Source organism: Austrofundulus limnaeus, unplaced genomic scaffold (genome assembly GCF_001266775.1).
Source record: "Austrofundulus limnaeus strain Quisiro unplaced genomic scaffold, Austrofundulus_limnaeus-1.0 Scaffold447, whole genome shotgun sequence".
Lineage (NCBI taxonomy): Eukaryota > Metazoa > Chordata > Actinopteri > Cyprinodontiformes > Rivulidae > Austrofundulus > Austrofundulus limnaeus.
This window is the reverse complement of record NW_013952849.1, coordinates 338,964-358,276: the sequence shown is the minus strand read 5'-3', so window position 1 is coordinate 358,276 and position 19,313 is coordinate 338,964. Positions and strand designations below refer to the sequence as shown.

Below are 19,313 nucleotides of genomic sequence, written 5' to 3'. Positions count from 1 at the left end.
ATTAATCGATTAATGTTTTTCTGACGATTAATTGCACACGATACGATTATGCCCAACCCTAGTTGTTACCAACATCTGGTGAAAATTTCATGTCATTAGCACCTCTAGTAATATATTTACTGAGAAAAATGGTGAAGTGTTCAATACTTATTTTACCCACTGTGTGTATAAATATATCCTTATATTTAATAATATAGCTAAGATTTTAACAAAATCTAGTCTGTCTTTGGTGAATCATTTAGAAAATATGGATGTTGAGCTTGTGCCTTTTCCTTTTGGTGCAGTGTGATCTCGGTAGATGACTCTGCACTTGCTCAGCCATCTGGCAAAAATAGGATCAGATCTAATTTTGGTGGATTCCTGGCATCCTGCAAATGCAGTGTAAATGCTCTCACTGATTATTATAGGTGCGTTGTTTTTGCTGACGTCGGAGCGGACGCACTGTGAACTGGGTGCAATCGTTCATGTTTGTCAGCACAACCTTTGACCAGAAAACCTGGAGTAGGAACGTTTAGACCTGTTATAGTCAATAAGTAATATACAAAAAAAATGCATTGTGTAAAATCCTTGTTTTTGTTTATTTCAAGTTGTGTTATTTTATGTTGGGCTGTTAACTACTGGCCTTCTTTTGCCTGCATATAAATGCTAAATGCCAAACAATGTTCGCAACATGTTAAGCACTAAAACATTTTCAACTGTTGTTGTTTGATCAGGACCAATAATTTGTCAGTAAAACAGGCACAAAATGTATTTCCTCCTGAAATTTTGCTCCATGCTTCTGTGTCTAGTGTGTAATTTAAAGTGTTTTTGTGGTTAGAAATAAAAAATGGCCTGAAAATTGGTAGAAATGAAGTCAGGAAATGTGGAATTATGAAACGTGTAGTAAATTAGTTCTGCGTCACTCTGTTAGGCTGACATTCATCGATGAGTTGGACTGCAGTTTCAACGAGATCGAAGCCTTGCCCTCGTCCATTGGTCAGTGTGTCAGCATTCGCACCTTCGCTGCGGATCACAACTTCCTTACACAGCTTCCACCTGAGGTGAGCGTATGTGTTGGAACGTTTAGCGTGCGTTGGTCTGCTCAGTTTGCACTGCTGGCACATGACTCAGGGGTCCTGCTTTGCTTTTCTCACAGATGGGCAACTGGAAGAACGCGACGGTGCTTTTTCTGCATTCCAACAAGCTGGAGTATTTGCCTGAGGAGATGGGAGACATGCAGAAACTCAAAGTTATCAATCTGAGCAACAACAAGTGAGCCTCAGCTGACTGATTTACTAATTTACTACATTTTTATGACTCGAGAAAGTTGTAAAATTACCAAAAAATTTCAAGTATGTGAGTTTTTTTTTCAGCTTGTACTTTTGTTTTTTTGTTTTTCAGATTAAAAAATCTTCCCTACAGTTTCACCAAACTCAGTGAGATGACCGCCATGTGGCTGTCTGAAAACCAGGTAGGACTAAAAGTATTACATTTTCTACAAAGTACTGCAGGAAACATAAGAGCCAGATGAGTCACGGTAAAGCCTGCAGCGTCCATTACTTGCAGTCAAAATTTGGCTGTAAACGAAGGAGCAAGGTCACGCTCTTCAGGGGAAAATGTCTGAAATGTCCTAAACCACTTCCAGGACATTTGATCTGAACTTGTCAGATGGCGGTACAGGTCAGCTGCAGACACCTAAAACTCTGTTTTAAAGTGTAGGAGGACCTTAATGAATGTCAGAAAATAAGATCCCTCTCTTAATGGTTGAGGAAAGACAGGAGGGTAAATTTTGACTAAAACCTTGAGCTGGTAACTTCTGAATGAAGTTGGACCAGTTTTTTTTTTTACATAAAACAGCCACCAGCTATAGAGAAGTATGAGCAAGAATGGCAGGTTTTGGTTTCTTAAGCTGGAAACATACTCCCTGCAAACTGCCGACATCAGCACGGGTTGTCGCAGTTTAATGACGAAAATTACGTCGCCGGGCTTCACAACGTCGTGTCGACAGCCCCTTTTGGCACAAGCCCCCGGCAGGACTTTTTGACCCCCCTCCCTTGTCGACGGTAATGTGTGATTGGTCTGAACTGAAAGCGCAGCTTTCACAGCAGAAGAAAAAACAAAAACTCACTTCTGACTAGAGCAGGCTGTTTTGAGCAGTTTTAAAGATAGACAAACCGAGAAAAACTCATGCGTGTTTGTGCTGACAGCACTATGCGCTGCATTTACTTCAACCACTCAGTAAAAAAACGGGAAAAAAACAGACTATCTCCCCGAGCCGACCAGGAAGCAGAGTTTTATAAAGATAGTCAAACCGTGAAAAACTCATGAATGGAGATAAACAGACATAACAGATAAACAGGCATGGAGGAATCTGAAACTGTGGAGCTTTTTAACCAGGACAGATGTGGATAAAAATCCATCGGGTGAGTGACTTTTTTCTGCGTTGCTGTTGAGGGGAGAAATTCCCTGCAGTGACGTATGTTTCAGCAGGAGGGAGGGGTTCCCCTGAGCTCGGAGCAGTGTGCAGGAACTATGAAAGGTCTGTGCAAAAACGACTGCCGAACAACCACGTGACCGCGCGTCGACCCGTCGGCGTCGGAGCGAGTATGTTTCCAGCTTTAAAGGGATCCCCGATTAGTTGTAACATTAGATGTGATAAACATATATTTTAACTGTAAAATAAAGACTGTAAAAACACTGTCGAATGTTTAGTTTTTATAAATTTTAAACTAAAAGTTTAAAAATATATTTTAACACGGACGGAGCCATTTTATTTCCACACAAAGCATTCTGGGTAAATGATGACGTGGATAGGTCCTCGGTGCGAGGCTGCTAGCGAGCTATATCCACCCTGAAGGTTAATCTTGGACAATATCTGATGATCGACTCTTTTAAATGAAACCAGAGAGCGTTGACAGAGAGGAGAAGGTAGAAATGACTCAGCCTGGAACTGAAAATATCAGTGTTGTATAAAGTTCCACAAAGTGATACTCGAGTAAAAGTACAAGAATCTTACCCAAAAATTACTTTGGTAAAAGTTAAAGTCTCCTTTAGGAATATTACTTGAGTAAAAGTCTTCAAGTGTCTGATATTTTTTGTATCCTTTATAAAATACGGAAGAAGGACCTCAGTTTAGCTTGTTTGTTGCACTAGCACCGAGCTAATACATATACATATAAGACAATATAGCGTCAACGCTAGCACAAAGGCTAACATGCTAAGCTGTGGTTCTTCTTCCATGAAGCAGCTCTGTTGTCCTCCATCCATATTTTCAGTTCCAGGCTGAGTCATTTCTACCTTCTCCTCTCTGTCAACGCTCTCTGGTTTCATTTAAAAGAGTCGATCATCAGATATTGTCCAAGATTAACCTTCAGGGTGGATATAGCTCGCTAGCAGCCTCGCACCGAGGACCTATCCACGTCATCATTTACCCAGAATGCTTTGTGTGTAAATAAAATGGCTCCGTCCGTGTTAAAATATATTTTTAAAAATTTACAAAACTAAACATCCTACAGTATTTTTACAGTCTTTATTTTACATTTAAAATAAATGTTTATTAAATAAAGTCTAATGTTACAACTAATTATGGATCCCTTTAAGGGTGTGCACAGTTATGCAACCAGCATCTTTTTATTCCTTATATTTTCCCCCTCAACAGTTTATATTTATTTATTTGTTTGTTTGTGTGTATTTTTTAAATCAGAACATATTTGATCAATAGTAAAATGCTAAATTTTACTGTGTACCTTTTTTATTTAGTTTTATTTACAAAAACTTTCCCCCATATAAATACATTGACATTTCCTAAATTCCTTTTAGAAATAATTGTTCTTTGAAATCATCAGCATGCTCGATCATGTTGTAGTCATAATCTTTTTCTTTCTTTTTTTGTCTGTGTTGCTAATTATAGCTTTACTGAATGTCTTGCTAACTTTTTTGTTTTTAGTTTTGAATTTATGTTTATCATTACTGTGGTTTGCCCATTTTAGCTTTTTGCTCTGGTTTTGCAACATTTAGATACTGCTTCAAACGTTGGCATTACGCTACAGTTTTGCTATTTTTCGTTCTTTAATACAAAATCGTATTTATTTTAAGGTTCTGGTAAACTGAAGCTGTTTTTAAAATGCTTAAAAGCTGCTGTATAAAATAAGCCTTTTTATTTCACATCTCTGTTGCTTGTTCAAGTTAATTATTAAAACTAAATTTAAAAAGAAAATTCAATGACAATCCGTGTATGGCTAGTTCTTTAAATTTTATTTTTCAAAATAAAATGAAAAAAAAAACTTTTTAGTTTGTTTTAAAACTAAATAAGTTGTGTTACATACAACCACCCTGACACTGTCACAAATTCTATAATCAAATTGAGAATAGGTTTGGAGTGCAGCCATTGCCAATATCTTTTAGAAATGATTTCTGTTTTTAGTCTTCCAGCCACTATAATTTTTTCTTCTTTGGTGACTTATATTATTTACAGTATCGCTATATAATAAGACAACAACTGTGTATTTTATTTTGGATTTAGATGGCTGAAGCAAAAAAAAACACTGGATTTTTAATTGTTTGATTTTGCATTTTTACATTTAGGTTTTCTTATGATTTTGTTTTGAAATGGACAAACCAAAGGACAAACCATACACAGATTAATGACCCTCACTACCCCACCCTAATTGTTTTTTAGCTTAAGTTTTGTAATTCTTAACAGTACTGTACAGACAGGAAGTCTGACAGGAACTACAGCACACTGATGAGCCATAAAGCAGCTTCACTGAGTAACAGATGAAACAAAAGTTGTCAGTGTGGTGTAAAGAAATCTCCAAACAGATCAGAGATGCAGAATCTCAACCATTAAAAGAGTGACTAAAGAGTTGTGAACATCTTTAAAGCTTGTTGTGCTTTAAGGTCATTTTTCCTCAACAAAACATTGGTATAATAATGACTTCCAAGACACCTTTAAAAGGTCTGGCATGACATTAAAAACCTTGAAGAAATAATTGAAATAAAGTAGAAAGTATGTGTTTGTTTCTCCCTTTTTTTTAAGTAAACCAACAAAACCTATTAATCAAAAAGACAGCAACACTCTGCACTGGAGGGATTTGAGAGAAAACCACAGGTCCTATAGCAACAAGAGACTCTCTGGATGAAAGAAGACAAAGATGTCTGTTATAAACTGTTTGAGTTGTCTGATTTCTGAGGGTGAAAAAAGTTAGAAAATAAATTGTGAGGTTAAACAGCACAAAATCATCCCACTCTAAGGTCAACATTTTGTGGAAGAATCTTAAATAATCCCCTAATCAGTGTGCATTGCCAATGCAATGCGCACTATTGTGATTCGTTTCCCATCCAAGTCATCTCAACTTTGGCATGCTTCTCCTCCTGCATACTTTGTCCTAGAGCTGCCATTGTAATTTATATCTGTAAAGCCCTTGTGCCAAATGATGGCTATGCCTTTTGGTGCCTGTAAAACTTACAGTTTTTGAAATATTAATGTTTAATAAATTATAATGGTAGTCAATGGAGCCTTGTATTGGTCCAATACTGCCCCCTGCTGCATCTACACGATATGGTACTGCACCATAATTTCATGATATTTAAACTCAGTAGTTCAGTGATTACAATATTAATATGATTGTATTTTGATGTTTTACTGTTATACTGTCTTTATGTTGTCCTATTGCTGTAATATATTGCAAGTGTCAATAATTGCATTGGCAAGGTAAACTTTTTCTGTAAACATACAATCCAATCCCTGGGATTGTTCTCTGCCACATCTCATATAGTCTCATGATGAGCACTGTGGGCTTTCATGCGGGAGATCAGGGTTCAATCCCAGTTATGAACAAACACTTTCATTCAAACCACATATTTTCAGATTATATTGTCACACCATTACATTCAATGGTTCAGTGTTTACAATAAAAATATGATTTTATTCTCATGCTTTACTATACAATTGTTTTAATGCTGCTCTCTTGTTGTAATATTATGCAGTTTAGTGTCAATAATTGGATTGGCAATGTGGCCTCTTTCTGCACACATAGAAACCAACCCCTGCCACCACCTTCTGCCACAACTCCACTGGTCTAATGGTCTATGTCATGGACTTTCATGTGGGAGATCAGGGTTCAAAACCAGGCTAATGCAACCTTAAGAAAAAATCTCTTCAAACTTCATATTGTCACACGATTACCTTAATTACAAACACCTGCTGACGTGACAGGCACAAGCTGGTATAGAAAACACATTTGAACTTGGTCAACGTTCATTCTGTAAGTCCAATGCTGCAGGCAAAGCCATGCTGCAATGACATGCTACGTGGCAATGCACACTTGTTTTTACATCGTAAAAACCCATGTCTAGTTTTTTACTGTGTTTTTGTGAAAGCCATAAAACCGTCGTAGTACTGAAGGATGTTTCTGCTGTGCAGTAAGTCTGAGCTGTAGAGTTCTGAGTTTATTCACTTATTTTGCCAGAATCCCACTGTTGTCTGTGGGGAATTATTTTAGTGGATTTTGTGTGGACAGAACGTCATCTCAGCCACCGTTCTGGTGTTGCCAAACTAAGAATCCTTTTTGTTTTGTGTGTTTCAAAGAACCTTTGATTTCAGATGCTTTCTGTCTCCACAGTCGAAGCCGCTGATCCCTCTCCAGAAAGAGGAGGATCCAGAGACTCACAAAACTGTGCTGACCAACTACATGTTCCCCCAGCAGACCAGTACTGATGAGTGTGAGTGGACAGCAACACACATTCTACACTATCTACACAGTCCGTTGTATTAACTCTATTTTAGACGAACAAGGTCATTTGCATTTTCTGCAAACATCCAGTGTGAATGTCTAATGCTGAGTTTTGCTCATTAGCTTAACAATCTTAAACTAGTCTTAAAAAGGTAGCTGAAATAGCTGAAATTAGCACAAAGAAACAGAATGAGCATGTTTGCTGAATTAAGCAATAAGAAGCTGAAAATATCACAAAAAGGTAAATTTAGCTGGAAAAAGCTCAATTAGCTAAAAGTAGCTAAAAACACAGAAAACAGCTGAAACAACAAAAAAAGCTTCAATTAGCAGAACGAAGCTGAAATTAGCTGAAGAATAGCAGAATAGGTCAGAATTATGGCTAAAAAAAGCAGAAAACAGCTAAAATCAGCCAAAATAGAAGCCACAGATTTTGCCCAAAATTGAAAAAATCCGAACCAGAACAAAAGATAAAAAATAAAGATAAAGATTTATGAACATTTTTAAAGGGGCAATATCATGTAAAATCAACTTTTTTGAGTTTTATATCATGATATAATGTTATACTCTCATAAAAACCAGGCCCAAAGCCTTGCTTTGACTCATTCATGTATGTTTGAGAAATCCTGCAGTGTTTTTATGAAGCCCTGAGGAGCAAAACGACAGGTGGGGACCAGAAACACCACTGGGAAGTGTCTTTAAGCCGAACTTCCTCATGGCAGAGTACACACACACACACACACACACACACACACACACACACACACACACACACACCACGCCCATGACTCCTGCAGGCTCTCGGGTGAAAGTGAAACCTAACTGTCTGCTGAGCTCTCAACATTAGTTCTCACTCAGTGAAGCTCTTTCTAGATTAAAAATACCTTTGAGGAAATGTATTTTCAGATGCCAAGTAAACTGCATCATGGCAGCAGCCCCCCACCCCCGCACCGAAATGAGCAAAACAGTAGTGGAAGTTGGTCCGTAAAGAGACAGAGGCCAATTTCAAGGCGTTTAGAAGAGGTGGTGATGAGAAGATAAGTTTATTTTCTATTTAAACATAAAAACAGCATTTTAATGACAACTAAAGGTGACATAGATACTTCATCATGGTATAGTATTTAAATATATTCCTGAGAAACACATAATATTGCCCCTTTAAGAGTTTAATGGATGTTGAAGACAGCTCTGTTCATTTCTGAGGAGAAAACCACGTCCAAAACAAAAACGAAACTTCTCAAACAGTATAATTTGCTGAAGCATCAAAAGTCATAGCAGGAATCTCTTAAAGGAGCTGAACGTTTTCATAAGGAAATCTTTGAAATATGACAAAAATTGCGGAAAAATGTGTGGAAGGAAAAGAAAATTGTGTGACTGCTTGATAATCAGTCACACAATTAGAAAGTGACCAGCTTTTACCAACAAGACAGAATGCATTAGTGTCTGTAGTGTGTTTTATAGGGCCAGTATTATGTGTTTCTCAGGCATATATTTAAATACTATACTATAATAAAGTATATATGTCACATTTAGCTGTTATTGAAATGCTGTTTTTATGTTTAAATAGAAAATAAACTTCTCATTACTTCCTCTTCTAAACGCCTTGAAATTGGCCTCTGTCTTTTTAAGAACCTCCTTCTGCTTCCGTTTTGCCCATTTTGGTGCGGGGGTGGGGAGGTATGAGGAAGTTTGGCTTAAAGTGTCGTTCCTGTGGTGTTTCTGGTCCCCACCTGTTGTTTTACTCCTCAGCATGGCTTCATAAAAACGCTGCAGGATTTCTCAAACATGGATGAACGAGTCAAAGCAAGGCTTTGGACATGTTTTTTATGAGTGTGTAACATTATAACATGATATAAAACTCAAAAAAGTTGATTTTACATGATATTGCCCCTTTAAAACCTGTTAATCATAATGTCACTTTCAGGTAAATTGAATTAGCTTCGATGTCACATTTTACGGCCTAGCCAGGACTAAAGTTACAGTGTTTGTTAGCACAAGCTTATAGGTGACCTACAAGGATCCCTAACTGCATATTTGATGAGAGACCTTGTTACCTGAGGCTGCAGAAGAAACCCTAGTTGCCATCTTGTTGTCAAGCTTCCATCTGTTCCTTTGCTTTGGGTTTCAGTGCTCCGCTCAGGTTGGACTGCTCCTGTTGTTCAGGGTTCAAGGGTGCTTGAGCTACTGAGTCAAGAGCTTGATTTTTGTGGATGTCAGTGGTTTGTTGCACCACTGCTGAAGTTAATGTCTGAAGTTCTGCTCTCTGCTTCCTGTGTGCCAGCTGTGCACTTTATACTACTACAGGTTATTTTTCTTTACATAGATACCCGTTTTAATGAGCTTGGTCTGTTTTCTTGAGAAGCTGGATTTAGTCGCCACGCAGCTGCAGTTACTGTACTTTACGACTCATAATAAAGAGACACAAGGTGACTCGGATCAGACTGCTCTCACGTTATGGGGTCATGTGTGAAGCTGCTCTAGAGTTTGTGATAAGGCTCTGCAACCAGATAAGATCACTTTGAAGGTACGATCTCATCTACAAGAATGAAAATGTTGCTAAATCAAGGCTCAGGAAACCACACACACCAGCTCTGAAGTGTTTTACGGTCACATAACGGTAACACTTTCAGTGAAGACCAGGTTGCTAATGCATGCAAATTTATGTTAAACATTTTTTATTCATTTATAATTCATTTTTATAAGTGAGCTGTATTTATGTCAGATGTTTTTTTATAATCATTGTAAAGAGAACGGAGATAAAACTGCTTACTTGTTAACTTTTAATAAGAGAAATTATGCAAACATAGCAATTGGTCTGACTTGGTTGCCTGCTACTTTCACTTTGCCTCATACTGTTTTACTGCCACCTGGTGGTTCAAGTCGGTAAGACGCGTCTTAAAAATCCTGCTGGAAATAACCTGTTGCTTGGCTTCTGTTTGCTTCTAGTCCTTCCCAGATCTGACTCTGAGAGCTTCAATCCGGCTCTGTGGGAGGAGCAACGCAAGCAGCGAGCTCAGGTGGCCTTCGAGTGCGACGAGGACAAGGATGAGAGAGAAACTCCCCCGAGGGTGAGCGGTCCCACATTTGTTACAGTTTACATCATTCAGAAAGGAGAAAATAATACATGCAACATAATAAAGGTCACAGAAACAAAAACCATCTTTATAAACCTCCAGTATATAAACTGAAGTTAAAGGAGAGAATAGAAAAGGAGATGAATACAAGGTGTTTATGTCAAGATGTGTGTTCCCGAACAAAACAAATATGGTTAATATAAATAATGTAAACTTTAGAACCAAAGAACAAAAAATAATGTGCAGTTACACATTATGAACAAACATTCAGAGTGACGTAAACTGAGCAAGCTTTTGAACAGTAATTGGAATATTTACTACAGAAATGAAGTTTTGGGATTGCTGAGCCCAGGGACTTTTAGACAGCTCTCTCTCTCTGACCACGTGCAGTTACAGTTCAGCTACCAGGAGCTAACAAATGAACCAGAGATATGTACTCAAGTCAAAAACAACCTTGTCTGTGACGTAACACTGAGTAGACATTGTGAGGTTAACAGTACAGAACATTTTCAGTTAATTTAGCCTTTCTATTTCTTGATCAGTTTACCTGTAATACAGTGCTTCTAAAGAAACAAACAAATGACAGATTTTAAATTTCTCACCAAGCGCCCACACATTAGTGCAGCCATGTGAGAAGATGTCAACTTTGTTTTTTACCAACTGCAGCCCAGACCTGCTCAACTAACGGATGTTTAGCAGCAAGTCATCTGACTCATAAACCAAATAGTTCTGGAACCTCAGACTGCAAAGTAAACACAATCACAGTTTGAAACTTTATGTGAAGCCTTTAATTGTAAAATAAAAAAAATTAAAATCCTTATTTCAATACCTTTAACATATTTATAAAAGGTGCAAACCTGCTGAGTAACTGTTTTAAAGCAATGTCCTGATGCATCTCAGTAAACCAAGTAAAAAATCAAAAAGAAAAAAACTGTATAGGTCTTCTGGACGGGTTCTTCTCTAATGAAACGTTTCGTCTCTCCTCCAAGAGACTTCTTCAGTCTGAGAGTTTCAGGCAAAATTCAGGCTTTTAAGCCCTGCCTCCATGTGACTGATACTCACATCACATGGCTATCGTTCACACCTAATTAACACCTATTGTTAACAGGGGGTGGAGTGATACTGGCAATAGCAGCACTGTAGGAGGGGGACAACTGAAAACGGAGGCCTCCACCTCTGTTTAATGATGGACGGTCTTTCTTCACAAAAATGGCTTCTTTTACTCCTCTCTCAAACCAACGTTCCTCCCTATCAAGAATGAGAACATCCTCATCTCTGAAAGAGTGACCGCTGGCCTGTAAATGAGTGAAAACTGCAGAGTTCTGGCCATTAGATGTAGCTCGTCTGTGTTGGGCATTCTTTTGAACAGTGGCTGCTTTGTTTCCCCGATGTATAACTGGTCGCAGTCCTCCTGGCACTTAACAGCATATACAACAATGCTCTGTTTGTGCCGGGGCACCGGATCTTTGGGGTGAACCAGCCTTAGCCTTACCCCAAAACACATTACGGCAAAGGCTGGGAACCCGGCTTGAGAACCCCGCACCAAGCTCCTGGGACCCCACCCCCCCACCCCAACCCGCGCTGCTGCATACGTCACTACATGGGATTTGTAACCAGAGGGAGTCCAATGCGGAAAAAAAAAAAGTCCAACACTCATCACTCTACGTTATTTATCCACAAACTGGTCCAGGATTAAGCTCAAAAGGTTTTATCAGTCAGATTTCACAGTGAAAATAATCTATTTTATCCCCTTTTATGAGGTTTTGACTATCTTTATAATCGCTGCTTCCTGGTAGTCGGCGTTCGAACGAGTCACGTTTTTTTCTCTTTTTTTCTTTTAAGCGAGTGGTTGAAGAAAACGCAGCGTCTGAGCGCTTTTAGCACAAACAAACACTCCCACAAACTTCTGACAAATCACACCATATAGTTCGTATGTGTTCTTATGTGGAGGGGGGTGAAAATTTCGACCCGCACACACACCAGAGCCCAGAGTGATGGGGCTGAGCAGGGGTGAGGCAGTGCGCTCCGGTCCAGTTCGGAACTGGTTAAAGTTATTTGTTCAAATGTATGATTGTTATGGATTATTCATTTTGTAACTAAACATTATAATACAGCACTATTCGGGTCATTTGTGGTGCACCAAAGCAAGAACATGACGAGAAGAGGAGCTGCAGTGGCTCCGACTCCGAGAGAGAGAAAAAAAAAGGAGAGACGCAGCACTGTTATTTTATTCCCTCATTTGCACAGATCACAATAATGATGATTAAAACTTAATTTACAGAGAAGGGCGCATTTAAAATTTATTTTACATCCCTGGCACAGCATTTAATTAATTAATAAAGATCGCCCTTAAAAAAAATCGCATTCCAACCCTTCAATCGCTGATAGACGATTGAATCAAAAATCACGCCATCCCTAATGCACACTACCCAAACAGAAATAGAAGAATGATTTAATTATGTGGCAAAACATCCTGTTATATTTTGAGCCCAAGTCAAAGGAGCAATCAGGCAGAGTTGAGCACACACAGCCCATTATTATCTGCTCAGATTGGTGCGCACACTTTAGTCCTTCCCCCTGCTTTCTTTGATGGCACAAATAATTCTCCATAAAAAAACAAAACAGCTGCACGCCTTTCTGATTGCTTTGTCCAACACTCAGATTTCAGTGAGACTGCAGCTGAAAATTTGCTGTGTTCTTGCGTTTCTTTTATTGCCAACAAATCTCCAGCACTCGCAGCCAAGTGAGACACTAGCCTCAGAGGTCAGACGAAGCAGAACCGAGTGATGCGGTCTAGCAGCTTTTCAGGAACCCTCACAAAGCGTCTGAGCTTTTCAAGAACAGATTGGGCAGAGAATATATTATTCATGCATTTGTTCTCCACCAGGAGGGAAACTTGAAACGTTACCCAACCCCTTATCCAGAGGAGCTGAAGAACATGGTGAAGACAGCCCAGTCGGTGGCTCACAGGCTGAAGGAGGATGAAACGAGCGACGACACCAGACCAGCCGAGAGAAACCACATTGGAGTGCAGGATGTGGGAGTTAAGGTCAGCCTCAGCTTTTCTGTCTTCAGTTCCTGTTTATTAAAAATGAACAAATGTTTAGTTTTTTTTTCCTGCAAACATCACTTGAATTGTTTTACACAGGTAATAGAGGCCCCATGTCCCAATGGTGTCGAGTCGGACTCTGAGCCTCTGGTATCCTCCAGCTCATATGCACATAGTCCCTCTGCAACTGAAGCCAAAGATACTTCAGAGTCTCTCAGCTCCCAGAAAGTTCCTCTCCGATCCTCACATGGTTTGATGATGAACCACGAGGACACACTAGAGGTTATCAAAATGTTGTGACTTCCTTCAATTTCTCAAAGCATTGCAGCAAAGACTGTAATAAAAAAAAATCCACCGTTTATAAAAAAAACGTACTTTTTGTCTTCAGGATTCTGAGGAGCTGACCGATGAGGAAGAGATGAAAGTTGCAGAGATGAGACCTCCTCTTATTGAGATTTCCATCAATCAGCCAAAAGTAGTGACTTTAAGTAAGGATAAAAAAGGTAATGTTAGTGATCATAAAAAAAATATTTCAAGCAGAAATGTGAAGCGTCTTGATTATTCTAATGTAAACGTGCTGTTTGTCCCGAACAGATGATGGGAAAGATGCTGACTCTTTGCTGGATGACACGGTGGCTAACAGCAACCAGAACAACAGTAACTGTTCATCACCATCACGCATGTCCGACTCCGTGTCTCTGACCACGGACAGCAGTCAGGACAACTCTCTGTGCACACCTGAGAGAGAGGCAAAGATGCCATTCCTTCCAAAAACCCGGTTAGTGTAACTCTTTCATAAAAATAAAGGCCTAGCATTTCCTGAAGGAATGTGAATCGTTCACTGCTTTACATGCTAGCTGTGGTTAGAAATGACAGAGATGTAGCTGTCTTGGTTGTAGGGATGCATCCAATAATGTCTTCCTGAAAGTTTCAATAAAACGTATCCAGTGGAACATACAGACACACAACACAATAAAAAGTGTGGCATTCCTTCTGTTTTAAAGGGATCACTGATGAGCTGTAACATTAGACTTTAATGATAAACAAATATTTTAACTGTAAAATAAAGACTAAAAATACTGTAGGCTGTTTAGTTTCGTAAATTTTTTTAAAATTTTTTTTAACACGGACGGAGCCATTTTATTTACACACAAAGCATTCTGGGTAAATGATGACGTGGATAGGTCCTCGGTGCGAGGCTGCTAGCGAGCTATATCCACCCTGAAGGTTAATCTTGGACAATATCTGATGATCGACTCTTTTAAATGAAACCAGAGAGCGTTGACAGAGAGGAGAAGGTAGAAATGACTCAGCCTGGAACTGAAAATATGGATGGAGGACAACAGAGCTGCTTCATGGAAGAAGAACCTCAGCTTAATCTGTTAGCATTTGTGCTAGCACCAATGCTATATTGCCTTATATGTATTAGCTCGGTGCTAGCGCGACACACTAACAAGCTAAACTGAGGTCCTCCATCCATATTTTCCAGAGTTGTAAAGTAACTAAGTACAAATACTTTGTTACTGTACTTAAGTAGAATTATTGGGTATCTATACTTAACTTGAGTAATTATTTTTCATTTTATTTTTTACTTCTACTTCTTACGTTTCACACAATTTTTAGCACTTTCTACTCCTTACATTTTAAAAAAATGCAAGAAGTAGAAAGTCATTACTTTTATTTCATTTTTGCTTGTTTTCATTCCAGCTTGTTATTGTAAAAAATAAGTACTATCCATATTTGTACCTCCTAGATAGTTAGTTTAATTGTGGTTGAATGAGAAGTATAAATATTTAAAATTTGTACACAAACAAATGTCACACTCCAGCAGGACATAATCATTCAAATAAAAGGACTGTAGTTAAGAAGTATTTGTATTTCATGAATTATATTATTACATTTTGCCGCAGCCCTCAGATAGATTTTCATTTTGGGGAAAAGRTTTGTGCAGCCTTGATATATGTATATAAACTGAAACAGTAGTGCATCCTAAATTTAACATAAATTATTTTAATACGACACTTATTTCTGCTTTTTTTTCCTAATAAATGTCCTTACAGAAAATCTAACTGCTCATTTTAAATCAATAGTTTTACTTTTAATACTTAAGTACAAAAAATATCAGATACTTGAAGACTTTTACTCAAGTAATATTCCTAAAGGAGACTTTAACTTTTACCAAAGTAATTTTTGGGTAAGTTACTTGTACTTTTACTCGAGTATCACTTTGTGGTACTTTATACAACATTGATATTTTCAGTTCCAGGCTGAGTCATTTCTACCTTCTCCTCTCTGTCAACGCTCTCTGGTTTCATTTAAAAGAGTCGATCATCAGATATTGTCCAAGATTAACCTTCAGGGTGGATATAGCTCGCTAGCAGCCTCGCACCGAGGACCTATCCACGTCATCATTTACCCAGAATGCTTTGTGTGGAAATAAAATGGCACCGTTCATGTTAAAATATATTTTTAAACTTTTAGTTTAAAAATGATAAAAACTAAACAGCCTACAGTATTTTTACAGTSTTTATTTTACAGTTAAAATATATGTTAATTAAATAAAGTCTAATGTTACAACTAATCCTGAATCCCTTTAAAATCTGAAGCTTGTTTCTCTTCTGCTAATAAAATTTTGTGTTTTCAGGCAGGAGGATGAGAACATGAACCATCCTAAAGACACCACCCCTCTCCTCCATAACGGTAACGGCTCTGAAACGTCTCTTCAGGCCCTGTTAAAAACCCAGCAGACGCCCCCAGACTACGACCTGACCATGGAAGCCAAGCTGGCCTTCATTGAGAAGGGGATCAACAACGGCCTGGGGGACGCCTTCAACAAGTGGGACCGGATTAACATGAACGTGACCAAGCTGCCGGCCTACACCTCCGCTCAGCTGGATGAGCTGGAGATGGCGAAGAACGGTCTGGCTGTTCAGCAGGACTTGAGCAATGACAACACGGATCATTTACGGAACGGGAATCGGCAGGGGGGCGACTGCACGGGTGGTCTGGGGGGTCCAGCGGGCGTGAGTGGCAGCAGCGATGCGTCTCTGTCACGCAGCACAGAGGACCTGTCTCCTGAGAAACACGCTCCTCCTCCTCAGGTGATGAAGTCACACAGTGTTAGCAGCATGGAAACAGGAGGGATGAAGCTGTACTCCTTTGATGGGGATGAAGACTCTTATGATGCATCATCAAAGACTAGGGGGGCCGGTCTAGGACCTCAGGGCCAGAGTATAGTCCGAAGCAAGTCTGCTGGTCAGTTACTCAATGACCAGAACCTCCAGGTCTACCCTGGTTCCTCTACGTCTTCCTCAGATCTGCTGTCCTCATCCAAGCCCCCCGGCAGCACGAGCCGATATCCAGCTCCCTCCAACATGGGGGTCCCCCCTCCTCAGTATAATGTCCAGTACACAAACAGTGCCCTGCCTAAAGATGGCCTCTGGGCCCAGAGGGGGTCCGTCCCAACGGAGCACCAAGGATACGCTCCTCGTCATCCACACTCACTTGCCAACACCAACTACTCAAACCGTAACCAGGCACCTCCATACCCCCAGCAGAGGGGGGCTCCTAAAGGAGACTGGACCAAGGAGTGGCTTCCTTCCACAGGTGGCCAGCCTCGAAGCAGCACCCTGCAGCGGCAGAGCAGCAACGCCTCCTCAGTCTCCACGAGCGAGCCGAGACGCATCCAAGTACCCGAGGGGGACTACCTGACCTACAGGGACATTCACACCCTGGCCAGGGGACCACTGGCCATGAGCCAGGCCGTGCAGAGGCCCTTCTCTGCTCGCACCTACAGCATCGACGGCCCCGCAGCTTCCAGGCCAGCCAGGCCACAGCCACACGAGCTTCCAGAACGGACCATGTCCGTCAGCGACTTCAACTACCAGCACGGCAGCCCCAGCAAGAGGCCTAACACCAGGGTGAAGTCTGAGCACTCGCTTCTGGACGGGCCGGCACAGGGGCCGGGAGGGGCGGGGCCAGGACGGGTGCCGGTAGATTGGAGAGACCATGTGATGCGGCACATCGAGGCCAAGAAAATGGAAAAGGTAGAAATATAGACGTTATTTTTAGTAAAAAAATATATATATTCAATATTTTTTTCAAAATTTTCATGCCCAGGTTATTCATCCTCAGATATGTACCTGAATTATCGACTTAAATTGGAATTAGGATGTACACGGTTGTTTTTCTACTAATAGATGATGACACAGTTTTAAAATGTTTCGAATCTTTCTGGCTAGCCACACCAAGACTCCTCCTATTACGGAGCCCGCGAGGGGACGTGGGGATTTTTTTCTTTCGCGTTCCCACGCAATACCTTTGCGTTACCTCGCAATATTGTTTTGCGTTCCCACGCAAAAGTTTGATTTGTATATGAACTGAATTAAATCAGACTTTTATTTTGAAATATCTGGTTACCAAAACAGGATGTGTCGCTACAAGTTAAGTGAAATTGACATCGATGTTGTGTGGCTGCACTGTGTTCAAATATCAACATATGACATACTTCCATGTGTGGTTGTGTGATATATTCATTCTGAAGCTGAATTAAAGCAGTAAGCTAACTCACTAATGGTGAACATGTGAGTTTGTTTATAAAACGGCAGGCACAACAGTGATAAACGACTTTTGCGAGGGAACGCAAAAGGTATTGCGAGGTAACGCAATACTTTAGCGTGGGAACGCAAAAAGAAAAAAAATCCCCCGTGTCCCCTCACGGGCTGTGTATCCTATAAATTACTGCCACTCAAACTGGTTCTCAAACTTTTCATGTCATTCGCCTCTTGAAGGGAGAGAAATTGAATTTTGGTGCTTACAGCAGTGAAAGATGAAGCTCTAACAGGAACATTATTCACTTTTGGAAAAACTAATAACTGAGTTTATTCACATTTATGTTGCTTTAAAAAAAGTAAAGAACTTTTCTGCACAAACGTGGAATACTAAAACTACTAACCCATCTGTGTGTATGAAGTTCCTCTGATTCACTGCATGTCGGTGTGTATTTGCTGCAAACATTTACCGTGTTTTGTTTTTGTCGATCACTCATTTGGTGGATTGCATGGCCACCACTAACACATGGGCTGCTGTTGGTTGTTCTGTGTTGTCAGAATGCACTCTCTCGCTCCTATGTTTTCAATACTTCTCCGCCGAGTCGGTCTCACTACGGCAGCTGTAGGGAAATGCATGCCAGCCAAGGGTCCCTGGTTCTGTGTGGCAGGGACGGGCAGCCCTACGGAACCCTGAGCTTCTGTGTGAGTACTGTCTGACCGTAGCCGACTCCTGCAGCTCATAACAAGCCCAGGCTTTCACCTCTCTCTAGTTTCACATCCTTTTGAAACTAAAAGTAAATGTCTGTTTCCTTGTCCCCACAATGCTGAGAAGTGATCAAACCCACATGAGCTGTCTTTCACTCATCCTTTTAGAGAAATGAGTGTTTAGCAACATCTGATTTCCCATGACTGACAATAGTCTTATGTTAGATTTCTCAGTATTAGCTAGAAGGATTTTGATTTATGTTGTGTGTGATAATTACAAGTAGTTTTATTACTTTTATCTTAAGTGGTTAATAAACAGTTCTATGGTGATAGACATCCTGAGGGGATTCCATAAAGAAGCTTTAACAAATGTCCTGATGCATCTCAGTAATCCAGGTAGAAAAAAAAATCAGTAGGTCCTCTGGATGGTTCTTCTTTAGTGAAACATTTCGTCTCTCCTCCAAGAGACTTCTTCAGTCTGAGTTTCAGGTGAACTCAGCCTTATAAGCACTGCCTCCATCTGGTGGACAAACAGGTTAGTCACATGTAAAAGAGGGCCATCGCCTAACAAAAGGCTTGATTAGCTCTATTGTTCATAGAGGGATCCAGATCCAGTTCTCCGGCAAAAACAGAGTAATATAGTGTATGCTGTTAAGTGTCAGGAGGACTGTGATCAGTACATTGGGGAAACAAAACAGCCACTGTTCAAAAGAATGAGCCAGCACAGACGAGCTACATCATCAGGTCAGGACTCTGCAGTTTACACTCATCTACAGGTCAGGACTCTGCAGTTACTCATCTACAGGTCAGGACTCTGCAGTTTACACTCATCTACAGGCCAGGACTCTGCAGTTTACACTCATCTACAGGCAAGGACTCTACAGTTTACACTCATCTACAGGACAGGATTCTGCAGTTTACACTCATCTACAGGCCAGGACTCTACAGTTTACACTCATCTTTAGGACAGGATTCTGCAGTTTACACTCATATACAGGAAAGGATTCTGCAGTTTACACTCATCTACAGGCCAGGACTCTGCAGTTTACACTCATCTTTAGGACAGGATTCTGCAGTTCACACTCATATACAGGAAAGGATTCTGCAGTTTACACTCATCTACAGGCCAGGACTCTACAGTTTACACTCATCTACAGGACAGGATTCTGCAGTTTACACTCATCTACAGGCCAGGACTCTACAGTTTACACTCATATACAGACCA

General features: G+C 40.2%; 1 protein-coding gene across 3 annotated transcripts in view; it reads left to right on the top strand.

Annotated features, from left to right (window-relative positions):
- The window catches only part of erbin (erbb2 interacting protein), a 106,476-nt gene that overhangs the window by 74,839 nt on the left and 12,324 nt on the right, over positions 1–19,313 (top strand). Inside the window, exons 12-22 of one of the 3 annotated variants that reach the window (XM_014024934.1) lie at positions 911–1,040; positions 1,136–1,251; positions 1,381–1,450; positions 6,603–6,702; positions 9,657–9,778; positions 12,672–12,833; positions 12,933–13,115; positions 13,222–13,321; positions 13,428–13,611; positions 15,478–16,879; positions 17,942–18,085. In XM_014024934.1, coding sequence (XP_013880388.1) covers positions 911–1,040; positions 1,136–1,251; positions 1,381–1,450; positions 6,603–6,702; positions 9,657–9,778; positions 12,672–12,833; positions 12,933–13,115; positions 13,222–13,321; positions 13,428–13,611; positions 15,478–16,879; positions 17,942–18,085 — 2,713 coding nt within the window. Of the gene's footprint in view, positions 1–910; positions 1,041–1,135; positions 1,252–1,380; positions 1,451–6,602; positions 6,703–9,656; positions 9,779–12,671; positions 12,834–12,932; positions 13,116–13,221; positions 13,337–13,427; positions 13,612–15,477; positions 16,880–17,941; positions 18,086–19,313 lie in introns of all 3 variants that reach the window. The other 2 variants (XM_014024933.1, XM_014024935.1) reach the window with 2 other exon arrangements.